At 47.9% G+C, this 15,822-nt stretch overlaps 1 protein-coding gene across 1 annotated transcript in view; it reads left to right on the top strand.

The window, feature by feature from the left end:
• Positions 1-3,165: 3,165 nt before the first annotated feature.
• The window catches only part of LOC149305719 (t-SNARE domain-containing protein 1-like), a 48,973-nt gene continuing 36,316 nt past the window's right edge, over positions 3,166-15,822 (top strand). Inside the window, exons 1-3 of the mRNA XM_089477306.1 lie at positions 3,166-3,250; positions 14,120-14,197; positions 15,147-15,216. Of these exons, the coding sequence (XP_089333432.1) occupies positions 3,166-3,250; positions 14,120-14,197; positions 15,147-15,216 (233 nt within the window). The remainder of the gene's footprint in view (positions 3,251-14,119; positions 14,198-15,146; positions 15,217-15,822) is intronic.

Raw genomic sequence — 15,822 nt, 5'->3', positions numbered from 1 at the left:
GGGGTCACAGAGGGGCTTTGATATTACGTAGAAACATTCTATATTTCTGTTCTGCGTATCTGTATAAAACTTAATATTTTTATTGTAATTTATTCTTTCTGGCAATTTGCCAAAAAAAAGATGGAATTTTCCTTAATCTGAGAGGGGATTTTATGACGGCCCGGAGGGGCCACCTGTACGGACGCGCGCGTTATTATTAAACGTGAAACGGCCCCTGTCTCATCCTTGTAGCTACAACCTCCTGATATTAATACCTGCCTGTAACAATGATGGGCAGGAGGAGTGATGGTTGGGAGTGATGGGCAGGAGGAGCGATGGGTAACTGCGTGAACATCCCAGCATGCGTATCCGTACATGCGCAGTATGACTTTTTCGGTGTCCCAGACACTGGAGATTGAAGTCGGGACTTATTGCGATGGAGCTGGGCACTCAAGAGTTAAATATTCTCCCCCCCCCCGACGTCACTGTACATTATCAGGGAGTGAGCCCTTCATGCATGCGCGTTCTCCGCTATTGTTAACGTGTGCGGGATAGCAGGAGTAGTGTGACTAGGCCGTTGCCTGCCAGTTGGCTAGTGTTTGTCGGCTGTGAGTGATCGTCTTGCGAATGGCTTTCTCTCCGTAGCTGGCTGTCTTTGCGAGTCTGGCAGGCGGAATCGTCTCCATCCGTGACACAGACGTGTTACGTGTTCCACTGGCCGGCAAAATTTTCCGGTTTGGGGGGCCGGCTGCGTGATTCGGCTCCCAGCCTGCATGTTAACGGGGGGGGGGCTTAAAACGAAATAAAGCGGCTGCTATGGGTTTTACCGATATCCTTTAGAGTGTAAGCCTGTGAGCCGAGCACTCTAATATGTCAGACTAGACGGGGGCCGAATGGGGCCGATCTTTAGCTCTTATCCTAAAATGATGAGGAAATGAATGCAGGACCCTGTCGCTGTAGGGGGCCGGTGTGGCTCCGTTGCCAACGTCGTGGCGTTCGATATCTGTCGAGTCGGGACTCAATCAACACTTTTGTACAGAGCCTCGGAGGGGGGGGGGGCGCGAGGGCCGCACGCTAACAAAAGCATGATCCATATAGCGATTAGATGCCCCGCACTTATTACACGCAGACTTTCAGCCGGCAGAATCAATTTGCCTCTGTGCCGAGTGCCCCCCCCCTCGGCTGGTAATTTGCACCGAGCGCTCGGTTTCATGCCTTCCGCAAGGCGATTTCTTTAACCCTTTCAGCGATAACATCAAAAGCCTGTTTGGTTTCTGTACAGTTTATTATCTTTTTCCACCAGCAGAATATGGCTTTCATGGGGTTAATTACGTTTGGCACACGCCTGGATTATTAACCCCCCCCCCCTCATTTTAATAGCAACATCGCGGTCCCAAGTAGACAATATGCTAATAAAGCTATGGCACAAAATGAATGAGGTGGTTGCCGACGAGTCGCCGACGTCTCGTTGTTTAGTTCGCCCCCCGCTGTCGGGCGGTTATCCCGGCAGCGACCGTATCTGCTTATTCGTCTTATAATCGAGGTCGTCTTTAATTTAGACCTCAGATCCTCACCGCCAATCCTCTGATATATATAGAGATATAGCGCTTCCCCATTCAAAGTTCAATTCAGTCCAAAGCGTGAGCTTGGCGGCCCCCGACGCGCTGATTTATACAGAGAGCGCGCTCGGGCTCCGTCCCGCTTCTAGCTTTAAAACTAATGAGCGGGGCCATGAATTCACTGCATAAAAATGGATTTTTTTGACTTTTTCCTTTCCTCCGCCAAAGATTTTATGGATTATTCATCATTAAAAGCAATTTCAGCCGTTTTTTCCCCCCCGTGGTAACGGCTGACCGGCAGAAATTCCCGCGCGTTTCGCATTTCATTTACGCCGTTGGATTTTGTTCATTCTGCAGAAGGTGTGGCGGATCGTGGCTCGCAAATCAGCCGCCCAGCTCCACTCCATAAATGTCTTCCTTTTATTGGACGGAATCCCGAGTCGGTCTTAATTTTGATACAGACATAAAAGAAGCTGATCTGGAGGCAGGATGTCGGATTCTGTACATCCTTGGACCGTCCTGACTACTCTAGAGGCTGCGGTGAAGGTTACGGAAAGTCCGATATTTGCTTTAAAGTGGAGTCTTAACTACCGGCCTCTTAATCCGCAGGGTTTTATTCTATTTGTTTTAAAACCTGTTAATCCCATCACTTTCACAACAAAATACTGCATTTTGGACTCTTCAAAATGTTTTTAAAGCCCAGTCGGACTCTCTGACTAATGAAAGTCTATGGAGGGACGGACTTCATTAGCATCGCCATAAAGCATCAGCTCAGTGCAGTGTTTGAGCCGGGAAAGTCACCCAAAATATCACATGACTGACAGCAACGGCGGCTCCAGGTCTGCAGATAAAGGGAGTTTATTGGGGCAAAATGAGATAAAACCATTGCTTTTCACCGACCAACATTACTGTATACAGCGCTGGGGGGGTTATATTACTGTATATAGCGCTGGGGGTGTGTGATATTACTGTATATAGCGCCCTGGGGTGTGTGATGTTACTCTATATAGCGCCGGGGTGTGTGTGTGATATTACTCTATATAGCGCCGGGGGTGTGTGTGATATTACTCTATATAGCGCCGGGGGTGTGTGATATTACTGTATATAGCGCCCGGGGGGGGGTGATATTACTGTATATAGCGCCGCGGGGGGTGATATTACTGTATATAGCGCCCGGGGGGGGTGATATTACTGTATATAGCGCCCGGGGGGGTGATATTACTGTATATAGCGCCCGGGGGGTGTTATTGTATACAGCGCCCAGGGGGGGGTGATTTTACTGTATATAGTGCTGGGGGGTGATGCGATGGTCTCCATGTCTCTGTATAGTGATGAAGGAACGTCACAAATGTGGGATTATATTTACTCGTCTAGTTTTTCTTGCTGCAAAGACTTAATCTGTATTCACATCTACCGCTTCTGCTGGAAGGCTGTTTCACTTATCTACCAACCTGTCAGTGAAGTAATTGCATCCTTGCATTCCATCTCAGCCTCTGACCCTCGAGCGTTGGATTCCGGCCTCTTGTTGTAACGTTTTGACCCCTTTTTGTATTTAATGCTCTTCTGTCTCTGTCTCGTTGCTCAGTTCTCCGGCGTCGGCGTCCAATCAGATTTCTGCGTCCTGAAGATGTCGTATGGCTCTGTGGATGGGAGCGGATTTGGAAAAAGAAAACCCTTTGGCGGACCCTCAACACAAGGATACCAGCCCCTAGGTAACCGCCTCGTTTCAGTGTGGGGGTAACTAAGCGCATGTGATTATCTCTGACGCGAACTGAGGTCACGAATCGCGCATGCTCCTCCGCGTCCGGCCGATGTTGAGTGCCGATGAGAGATTTTCACTTGACGGACAGCGGAACGCGCCTCTGTATGATATCTGCGGGGACCCTTTAAATGTTTGTGGTGTCCCCCGCCTGATTGAGTAATGCAGGAGATGGGCTCCTGTTCTCAGCATCTGTATTACCGTATTGGCCCGAGTATAGCCCGCACTTTTTCCCCCCACTTTAAGTCTTTAAAGTGGGGGTGCGGCCTATATTCGGGGTCTAGCGCCCGACGGCCGGGACATGCGGGGTTAGGATACAGATCCCCCGCAGCGGTTCAGGGGACCTGCATCCTACTCTCTGATACGCTCAGACAGCCTCCCCTGCCGGCACTTTCCACGGGGGGGGGGGGGCGGCACGGGAGATTGTCCAAGCGCATCGCGCAGACGTTCACCGGCAGCGGAGGTTGTGAACGCCTGCGTGATATACGCTAAAAATCTTCCTTGCCGGCACTTGCGTAGCTGTCCCCCGCCGGCCCTGCAAGACCCCGGGAGTCTGCACCGGTAAGTCTAGGGGGGGGGACCCTCTTGGGGGCAGAGTGGCAGCATATCTCGGGGGGGGGCAGAGTGGCAGCATATCTCGGGGGGGGGCAGAGTGGCAGCATATCTCGGGGGGGGCAGAGTGGCAGCATATCTCGGGGGGCCGAGTGGCAGGATATCTCGGGGGGGCAGAGTGGCAGGATATCTCGGGGGGGCAGAGTGGCAGGATATCTCGGGGGGGCAGAGTGGCAGGATATCTCGGGGGGGCAGAGTGGCAGGATATCTCGGGGGGCAGAGTGGCAGGATATCTCGGGGGGGCAGAGTGGCAGGATATCTCGGGGGGGCAGAGTGGCAGGATATCTCGGGGGGGCAGAGTGGCAGGATATCTCGGGGGGCAGAGTGGCAGCATTTCTGTTCCACTGTGTTTTTTTTTTTTTACTAAGAATTTTTTTCTTTCATAAAGCACCTAACTTTTAGGGTGCGGCCTATATCCGAGCCAATACGGTATTTCTCCCCATCTGTATTATTATTTCTCCCCATCTGTATTATTATTTCTCCCCATCTGTATTATTATTTCTCCCCATCTGTATTATTATTTCTCCCCATCTGTATTATTATTTCTTCCCGCTATCTTCTCTCCCCTATTAAGCTGTTTTAGTGTCGTCGATTGTCTCCGTCTTATACTAGAACTAGCGGTTTGCTCCGGCAAGTAGGGCTGCCCTGTCCCTGTATAATGTATAAGTCAACGGGTGAAGACCTCATTGGGTTCGGCCCTTCATCATGTATAATGAAGTCAGAGCGGTTTAATAAGTGGCCCTCGTCGTCTCCAGACATAAAATGATTATTAATAATGACCCATTAATTATTTATTTTGTTATTTGCGGCTGATGCGCTGTTTAGTGTCCAGCCGCCCTCTCGGAATCTTCACTACCCAAACGTTCTATTTACTTTATTAATAGTTTTGATTAAAGAAGGTTCGGGGCGGGGTTTTTTTTTATTCCTCCTCGCCGATGCCGTACGGGAAGCCGCTACTTACTGCGGCGGTCGTTAGACGCGGGGGCTTTAATTCCATTTAACTCCAGCCGCATCCATCCCAGAGACAAAAAAAAGGATGTTGAGAGACAAATGAAGGTTTTTTTTTTTTCCTCCCCACCGGAAGCCTTTTGTTATCGTAACGCCGAGCGTGTCCTCGGCTGACGCGGCGAGACAAAGGCAGCGGCCCGGCCACCACCGCTGGAGGTCGGAACAAAAGCACCCGAGATCCAGAGGTCTTTATTAAACACGGCCGCCGCTCGGCGTGTTACCGACTCATTACCTCCTGCTTCTACACTTATTATTATTTGATCTACAATTAACCCCCTGCTGGCCGGCATGAGACACAGCGCGGTGCATCATACGCGGGCAATTAGACGGGGTAATAAGTTTTCCCTCGCCTCAAATGCCCCCCCCCCCCCGCCGAAGAAGCCACGCTCAAGGGGGAGAGAAATGTTAGAACAAGAGGCCGTGATCTAAAACTAGAAGGACAGAGACTTAGATGGGATATAAGGAAGTTTTACTTTACTAAGAGGGTGGTAGATAAGTGGATCAGCCGCCCAGCAGGGGTGGTAGAAGGTAATACAGTGAGGGGATTTAAACATGCATGGGATAGACATACGGCTCCTGAATCTAAGACGAGACCAACGACTGATTAAGGTGTCAGTCTTTACAGCAGGAGAAACGGGCGACTAGACGGGGGCCGGATGGGGCCGATCTGCCGGCAGGTTCTATGATGTGATAATTAATATTACTTGTGCAATAAACCCCGCTGAGGTTTTTTTTTTTTTTTTTTTTAGTTTTGTTGTACTGTTTCTTGCACCCGTGCAGCACTCAATGGGTTAAGAGGTAATAGGAGTACGGGGGCCAGCATATAGGGGTTAAAAGGCATTTCTGGAGGCAGAGTGGTAAGCCTGGGGGCAGATGTACAGAACTGGGGGCAAATAAAAGGAAATAAAAACAAAACAATATTTTTCTCAATCATAGCTTTTATCAAATATGAAAATATAGTTTAGATGAATTATTTACTGGTAAAACTTCTTTCCTATAGGGGCGTCTTATATTCAGGCTTTTTCTTTTTTTCCTAAATTAATATTCAGATTTTGGGGGCTCGTCTTATAATCAAGCGAATACGGTAATACTGAGCGTGTGTTCTACACGTGGTGCAGTCGCCATGGAAACCCACGCAATGCCCCCGGTGATTCCACATGCTTCACAAATAATCTGTTTTATAACAAACGGACCTTTTTATACCCCGAAAAAACCAGTGCGATTGTTATTATAGGTATTATATAGGTCCCCCCCCCCCCCTTTTGGGGCACAACTGGAAAGCGCTCCAATTGCTTTTTCTGGATACTTTGCGTCGTGTTCAGTGGGAGAATCCATTCTTTAATCATATTAGGGGTGTTCTCTCTGAAGGGGGGGTTAATGGAGACGAGGGCTTAATCTTTGCTGTCTGTTGTGTTTTTTTGGTCCAAACTTTGTCATTATATTGGAGTGAAACATTGTAGCGATATGGTGTCTGCCACTGGGGAGGAAAAAGAAACCCCTCTGAAAATAAATGAACACTCATTATTGGAACGGATGACGTGGGCCTAGTGATATGTATACATTACTGCACCAGCAGCTGTTTGCTGACTCTCGGGGTGCCGGGGAGGACTGAGGCACCTTCTAGCCCGGGGGCAGCTAAACCCTCTCCCTTCCCGGTAACTCATATGCCCTCTGACACGCATAGTCACACACACGCACTCACGCTTACACACACATTCTAACACACACATTCTAACACACACATTCTAACACACACACACATAGTCACACACATTCTAACACACACGCATAGTCACACACACATTCTAACACATGCACTCACGCTTACACACACATTCTAACACACGCAAACACACACGCATAGTCACACACACATTCTAACACACGCATAGTCACACACACATTCTAACACACACACTCACGCTTACACACACATTCTAACACACACGCACTCACGCTTACGCTCCCCCCGCACACGCACATTCTAAGACACATGCTTACGTTTATACCAGGTTGGGGCAATTCCCTCCTTGCCTGCCTGGCCCATCCACCATCTGTCGCCGAGATCTGTTTAGAGGGTTAGATTGCCCAGTCAGGGTCGGTCCCCCCATTACTTGGAGGTTAATGATTGTGAGCTCCGGGGGGTAAATCTCTCTGCGCCGCGCCCCCCCCGTCACCCGAGGGAACCCGACAGGACGCTGAAGGATTTGGGGTTATTTGCTCCAAAAAATGCCATGCAATTTTGGAATATTAAAGGGGGTGGGGGGGATGCTTATTTAATATATAATTATATTGCACATGCAGACATTCCTGTGATATGGAACCCGCCACTTTTAAAGGGTTTTGCTTTCCAGGCTCCCTCTTGCTCATGCGCCGCTACCTACCCTGTCTAGGAGCGCCTGGTTTCTGCACAGGAACCCCCCCTATTTCTGCATGGTACATGCCCGTACCAGCAAACGAGTTGTGTTCCACCATCAGACTAATGCATGCAATCAGAAACGGGCGACTTGACGGGGGCCGATCTGCTGGCAGCTTCTGTTAAAGTTTAATTTATAAAGCCGTTCCCTGCTGTTTCTATACACATTATCGGGGCGTTTAGGGCCGTAGAACCCTGCGATCCCCTCATACCCAGCAAACATTCCGAGCTCCTATAACAGAGGGGCATCAGGGGAAGAAAGAGGGGCACAAAGAGGGACTTGCCACACTAACAGGGACACTTGGGAGGTATGTTTTACTACCGGCGGTGCAGTGAGTTCCACACCGAGCGCTCTGAATGCCTGGCGGGGGTTAAATTCCCCGTACCCCGTGTCTGCGTGATTGAATAAAGCCCTACTTAACCCGTTGGGTGCCGCTGTGCTGATCGGAGCGATGTTCTCCTGGTAACAGTCCTTTGCACGTTGACTTTAACCCCTTCGTCACCAGGAAGCTGGGGAGCGCCCAACACAGCACTGACCCCCCCTCCCTACAAGCCGTGATATTATTCTGTTTTCTTTTTTTTAACCCCAGTTGTAGTTTTTTGCCCCATAATATAATGTTTTCAGGCAGGTGCATATCAGCCGTTTGTATGATTCTCGCTCTGACCCCCAATCTACTAAACAAACCGCCCCCCCCATCTCCTTATCATCCAGGTGACTTCCCCTTTATGAGCAGCCTGTGGTTAAGGAGCTTAGCGCTGCTTGATGACAGGTGAGTCAGTTGGTTGCAGTAGCCGTGCCGTGTGAGCGTCTGTCTCATGTGCGTGTCCCGGGAGAGGTTTAATGAAGCTGCTGTCACTCTGCATGCGCGGTGTCTCGGCTCTCCGGGGACTCTCGTTAGAATCTCCCGGAGTGTCTCCGCGCGTCGCCAAGCTCGTGACGGTCCTCCTGGCGGCTCTCGCTTCATCGCAAGCCGTATGAAGAGATAGCTTGTTAATAACCGGCAAACCGCACCGGCACCGCTTCCCGTCCAGGCCGGCCCTCGAGTTCCAATGACCCGCACGTACCCCTACCCCCTCCACCTGTCACTAAGTATCGAGTCCACAATCATCCACTGTATCATTTTTTTATGGGTCGGTAAGTCCGTGTTCGGCTTGGATCAGTTCCGTCGGTGACTACGGACCGGTGTGTCCAGCAGGGGCTCGTCAGCCGGTGACCGCATTGTGTCCAGCCCCGCAGCGGCTCGTCAGTCGGTGACCGCATTGTGTCCAGCCCCGCAGCGGCTCGTCAGTCGGTGACCGCATTGTGTCCAGCCCCGCAGCGGCTCGTCAGTCGGTGACCGCATTGTGTCCAGCCCCGCAGCGGCTCGTCAGTCGGTGACCGCATTCTTACAGTCCCTACACTGAAAGGGTCTGACACAAGTAGGACTGACGGACCAAGACAAGTCGATGCATCAGGCAAAGGGGGCCTGACGAGCAGGAAATAATAATTACCGTAATAATAACAAGAAAGGGCATCTAAGTCGTGTGAAGTCAGTGAACCGAATGATTATCCCTTTGTTATGATATATAAAGCGTGTATGAATATCAGTGCTGCCCCTTTTATTATTATTTATTTTTATTAATATTATTCATATTATTGTTAATATTTATTGCTATTAATATTTATTTTGATCAATATATTTATAATTCTTTTATTAATTATTACTATTAATATTATTTTATTAGTAATAGTAATAAATACTATTTCTGGTATGTGTATATATGTATACACACAATGTGCTCTGTCCGATAAAACGCGCTGTTCTGTTGGTAAAAACAGCCCCTAAATTTGCATAAATCATCATATTCTGTATCCCGCATCCCGCTAGGAAAGTGTCCAGAGCGCTACAAACAAGAGCGCGTGTCGGAGTGGGAGGTGAGGGACCTTCCCGCCTCACGTTATTACGCCCCGGGGAGAGATAATAGGAATCCACGAGGCAGCCAGAGACACAGCGGATAATAACCCCCAGCGCTCTATACAGTAATATAACCCCCAGCGCTGTATACAGTAATATAACCCCAGCGCTGTATACAGTAATATAACCCCCAGCGCTGTATACAGTAATATAACCCCCAGCGCTGTATACAGTAATATAAACCCCCAGCGCTGTATACAGTAATATAACCCCCAGCGCTGTATACAGTAATATAACCCCCAGCGCTGTATACAGTAATATAACCCCCCAGCGCTGTATACAGTAATATAACCCCCAGCGCTGTATACAGTAATATAACCCCCCAGCGCAGTATACAGTAATATAACCCCCAGCGCAGTATACAGTAATATAACCCCCAGCGCTGTATACAGTAATATAACCCCCCAGCGCTGTATACAGTAATATAACCCCCCCAGCGCTGTATACAGTAATATAACCCCCAGCGCTGTATACAGTAATATAACCCCCAGCGCTGTATACAGTAATATAACCCCCAGCGCTGTATACAGTAATATAACCCCCAGCGCTGTATACAGTAATATAACCCCCCAGCGCAGTATACAGTAATATAACCCCCAGCGCAGTATACAGTAATATAACCCCCCAGCGCTGTATACAGTAATATAACCCCCCAGCGCTGTATACAGTAATATAACCCCCCAGCGCTGTATACAGTAATATAACCCCCAGCGCTGTATACAGTAATATAACCCCCAGCGCTGTATACAGTAATATAACCCCCAGCGCTGTATACAGTAATATAACCCCCAGCGCTGTATACAGTAATATAACCCCCCCAGCGCTGTATACAGTAATATAACCCCCCCAGCGCTGTATACAGTAATATAACCCCCCCCAGCGCTGTATACAGTAATATAACCCCCCCCAGCGCTGTATACAGTAATATAACCCCCCAGCGCTGTATACAGTTATATAACCCCCAGCGCTGTATACAGAAATATAACCCCCCAGCGCTGTATGCAGTAATATAACCCCCCAGCGCTGTATACAGTAATATAACCCCCAGCGCTGTATAAAGTAATATAACCCCCAGCGCTGTATACAGTAATATAACCCCCAACGCTGTATACAGTAATATAACCCCCCAGCGCTGTATACAGTAATATAACCCCCCAGCGCTGTATACAGTAATATAACCCCCCAGCGCTGTATACAGTAATATAACCCCCCAGCGCTGTATACAATAATATAACCCCCAGCGCTGTATACAGTAATATAACCCCCAGCGCTGTATACAGTAATATAACCCCCAGCACTGTATACAGTAATATAACCCCCCAGCACTGTATACAGTAATATAACCCCCAGCGCTGTATACAGTAATATAACCCCCAGCGCTGTATACAGTAATATAACCCCCCCGCGCTGTATACAGTAATAACCCCCAGCGCTGTATACAGTAATATAACCCCCAGACAAAAACTCCCTTTATCTGCAGTCCTGGAGCCGCCGTTGCTGTCAGTCATGTGATATTTTGGGTGACTTTCCCAGCTCAAACCCCACACTGAGCTGATGCTTTATGGCGATGCTAATGAAGTCCATTCCTCCATAGACTTTCCTTAGTCAGAGTGTCTGGCTGAGTGATTAACACAGAGCACGGGGCAGATTTGGTATAAGGAGCGTGAGAAGGGTGTGACAGGGCCAGGCTAGCTGGCTCATGTGTCATATGAAGTTTAGCCGGGTCACGGAGCACTTTTGTGTCCGGTTCTGTATACTGTGACCCGGTAATATATTATATTGTGTTTATTGTGTAACCGGCCCAGAGACTGATGTGGATTCAGCCCCAGCCTTCAGAGAGACGATCCTATAATCTGGCTGGGGCTCTTAATCAGCCAGCACAGCCCTGTCTGCCCAGACGGCCCCCGCACTACAGGGGGGATAACACAGGTGGGGGAACCCATTGTATTCTGTAATCCCCTCACCTGATACATCCCCTGTATACTGATGGGATTTGTGATGGGATGTGGCTGATGGGAGTGGGGGTTGGGTTCGGTACACATTGCATTGAGATTGTATATAAGTTCTGTGTGTTTGTAATAAAGAGAGTTCTTCTTGGTTTACTACGAATGGTGGTCTGGATGATCCGTGGATAGCTGAGTGCGATCCGTATGAGGGACTGACTGGTGATTCCTCAGCCCTCAAACAGGGGTACCCAGCCTTGGGTACGGTGACCCTGTAACAAAGGGTTAACGGGGGATAAATATATTCTTGCGAGTGGGAAGGTGTCTCCTCCGATGACGGTTTAGGTGACTGTCGTTTATTAGTCATTCCCGGAGAGATCGGGGAATCTTCCTCTCGTCGTTACGCGGTGCAGGATTTCTGCTGGGGTGCCGTTCACACGCAATGCGTGTATTTACAGCGTGTAACTTTACCACAGAAACACGGATCTCAATGCAATACCTTTTACAATGAAGCGGATTCATCGTAGCGACCCGGAATCTGTGTATTATAGTAACTATTAACAATAATAATATTATCTTTTCATTTGCATAGCGCCAACCATCCCCGCATTATTTCTTACAGTCCCTCTGTTCAAGTGTCTGACAAAACTAGAACTGACAGGCTAAGATGAACTGATATATTGGGTAAAGAGGGCTCGTCTCGTAGGCTTACAATCTACAGGAGTATGGCGACCGTAAATGAGCCGGTACTTGGGAGCAGTCGGTTTAAAGAGTCCAGACAGCTAGTTCTTTAGTGTTTAGTCCTGCTTCCCCCCCCCCCCACCCCGGCTGCCTCCGCTGAAAGCTGGGAGCATACCTGTGTAGACATCTTGCACATGCTCAGTAAGTCTCAATGGAAGCAGCTTCAGCCAATCACACGGTTGGCTACTCCCGAGAGAGCTTGGTGTCTGTTGACTTTATTATGCGCTACTGAGCATGTGCAGGAAGTGTACCCAGGTATGCTTCCTGCTTTCAGTAGACAGGGGGAGGAGCTAAATGAGACAAGTTTTTTGTTTTTCTTTCTGACTTCAACAACGAATCAATGCCTGCTCTGTCTGTTCAAAATATTCTCCACTATGCATTAAAAAAATAAATAAAATACAATTTTGGGGCCTTGGCTGAACCTTTAACTCTTCGAGTGTCTGCTTTTAATTAGTTCACCGGCCGCGGCAGGGCAGAATGGTCTGTTACCTGAAAGCTAGCTTTGATGGCGTCTGTCCTATTTCTAAAAAGCATCCAATTTAAAGTTACCGACGGTAAGATTCCTGCCCCCCGCGCATGCCAGCGGCTTTCCTTTCCGGCAGTCTTTTTTGGAATGTTTTATTAAGGCCGCTTTGATATCGCTCGGCGCCGATAAGAACTTGCGAAAAGCCTTTGAAGTAACAGCCGTGGAGCCGGACGGCAGATTATAATATATCCCGTTAATGCCACCGAACCGGCCCCCCACACGCTGCCGCTCAGCCGTGGATTGGGAACGTTTGGCTCATTAGAAACACACACATTTTATATATATATTATATATATATATATATATTATATAAATATATATATAGTGTGTGTGTATATATATATATATATATATATATATATATATATACCCATTGTACAGCGCTACAGAATTTGATGGCGCTATATAAAACAATAAAATAATAATTGTGTATCTTTATATATGTATATATTATATATATACCGTGTATAATATATATATATATATATATATACACACAGACACACACATATTCTTTTCTCGGCTTAGTGTGATTAGAGTGTCAGTCGGCCGGCTTGTCCACGAGTTATCTTTTGCTTTGTTTCTGCTCTGTTATTTCCGCTGCCTGCGGAGACTCCGTTTGTTTCCCGCGTAATGTTTGCAGAACCCGACGTTATTTGTTCCGTTTCAAAGAGAGGCGCGTGAAACTCGTAAGAGGATTTGCGGCCGTGGAGTCCGGGGCTCTGCTGCGTCTCCTGTTCAGACGTGAGATCAGAGGGAAGGAACACGCGTGGCTCGTGTCTGTTCTGCTTCTGAGCGATAACGTGACTTAGAGCATGCTGCGGGAGGGCGAGCGCTCTCCACGGTGCTGAATCCATTCACGTGCTTCGCAGAAACATACCAAACAGAACCCGCCGGCAGATCGGCCCCATTCGGCCCCGTCACTCTTAGATTCAGGAGCCATACGCCTATCCCATGCATGTTTAATCCCCTCACTGTATTACCCTCTACCACTTCTGCTGGGAGGCGGTTCCACTTATCTACCACTTATCTACCGCTTGTTGTGAAATAAGTTCAGGATTTAGTGAAATTACAAAATATATAAAATCCACTCGTTATACTTTTACAGTCTTGTTTTTCAATAAAAAAAATAAACATTTTTAATGAATTGAAATAAATAAACGCTTCTCCCGATAATTGAATTTCTAATTTTAATGAAAGATTCCGTGCGGATTGCTGGAAATGTTCTTTCAGGAGAACAATCGCATTTTAATGATTATTACGGTGGGGTTGGGGGGGGGGTTATGGCATGAAGACGCAGCCTGCTGCTCCTGCTCCTAAGACCACTTCTGCTGGGAGACTGTTCCACTTATCTACCGCCCACTCCGTAAAGTAACTTGCGTCCGCTCCATCTAAGCCTCTGACCCTCTAGTTTTAGATTCGGGCTTGTTTTAACACTTCTCCTTTGTTTAACCCCTTGTGGGGTTAAGCTGTGGTCTCGCATACAGCGTCGGGGTCGTGCTTTCCATGTAAATGTAAATAGGCGGGTAACGGATGCGGGGCAGGATTCGCCGCCCGTCAGCGGGGGTATCTGCTCCGCTTTACTCCCGGTTAATGGACAACATGTTTTGTGTTCCTCCAGCCTCCCAGATCGACACGAACGAGCTCCACGAACTCTTCCAGCTGACTTCAGGGGATGTGTTCCGGATAAACAGTAATGGTGGGTAGAACGAGCGGCTCCGACTCCCCGTTATCTGCCGTCCGTGCGATATTTACTTCCGTCTGCCGGTGGCAAAAGTCACGTTTATTATTGGTTATTACAAATATCCCACCGTTTATATCATTAACCCTTTAAACGATATATATACTGATTTCATGCTTTAAATCAGTTGTAGTTTTGCCCCATAATAAAACTTTTATCTGAGCCCCGATCTACTAGACAAACCCCCGACTCCTTATCATACTGCCTGTGGGGTTATTACTGTATACAGCCCTGGAGGGGTTATATTACTGTATACAGCGCTGGGCGGGTTATATTACTGTATACAGCGCTGGGCGGGTTATATTACTGTATACAGCCCTGGAGGGGTTATATTACTGTATACAGCGCTGGGGGGGTTATATTTCTGTATACAGTGCTGGGGGGGTTATTACTTTATACAGCGCTGGGGGGTTATATTACTGTATACAGCGCTGGGGGGGTTATATTGCTGTATACAGCGCTGGGGGTTATATTACTGTATACAGCGCTGGGGGGGTTATATTGCTGTATACAGCGCTGGGGGGTTATATTACTGTATACAGCGCTGGGGGTTATATTACTGTATACAGTGCTGGGGTTATATTACTGTATACAGTGCTGGGGGTTATATTGCTGTATACAGCGCTGGGGGGGTTATATTGCTGTATACAGCGCTGGGGGTTATATTGCTGTATACAGCGCTGGGGGGTTATATTACTGTATACAGTGCTGGGGGTTATATTACTGTATACAGCGCTGGGGGTTATATTGCTGTATACAGCGCTGGGGGTTATATTGCTGTATACAGCGCTGGGGGGTTATATTACTGTATACAGTGCTGGGGGGGTTATATTACTTTATACACTCCCCTCTGTGTTGTAGATATGTGTTTCAGCTTGTTGTTCTCTGTCCTTCTTCTTGCCGACAGTACAGTCTTTGGAGAGAATCCTTCGCTCCCTGGGGACTCCTAGCGACTCGCAGGAACTGAGAGATCGCCTGTAAGTTTCTCGTCCCGTTTCAATCCCTCGCTACGCGTTTCCAGCTGCATCCCACCAGGCAGTCAGTATGATTATGTTCCCGTGTCACCGTTTCCTCCGCGGAATGGGGGAAATATACACTCGTATGATTTTCGGATGGGCTATAAACATCCGTCTGTGCTTGCTTGCCTGAGCTTCCAGCAGGGAATGGATGATTAAGACCATATTAATTCCCTTTTTTATGGTTTTAGTGAGTAAATTTGATATACCTACGTTAGCGTTCTTAATAAAGCAATACCCATCTGTCTGGTATCTATTTAATGAAGACGTACAGATTAAAAGAAACGTGAAACCTTCTCCGGAGCTATTTTCAGTCTAGCGATTGGTCCTTTTAAACAGTTTGCAAACAAAGCAGCAGGGGAAAATATTTTCCTGTGCACTTACTGTCTTGAGCACTTCCTGAGCCTGTGTTCGCTATACAGCTGAACAGGAAGTGGAGATTGCGTTGGGAAATAACTTCCCCTGCCTGCTGTAGAAATTAATTGTAAAACTTCAGAATTACGTGTTGTTTTTTTTTTGACATCCCGCTGGGATGTACCGGTACGTCCTGACTCTGTGGAAGCGGCA

The sequence above is a fragment of the Sceloporus occidentalis genome, unplaced genomic scaffold (genome assembly GCF_023333645.1).
Source record: "Sceloporus occidentalis isolate IW3139 unplaced genomic scaffold, rSceOcc1.0.p SCAF_11, whole genome shotgun sequence".
NCBI classification, from domain to species: domain Eukaryota; kingdom Metazoa; phylum Chordata; class Lepidosauria; order Squamata; family Phrynosomatidae; genus Sceloporus; species Sceloporus occidentalis.
Note: the sequence above shows the minus strand (reverse complement) of the source record. Positions and strands in the feature narration are given on the sequence as shown.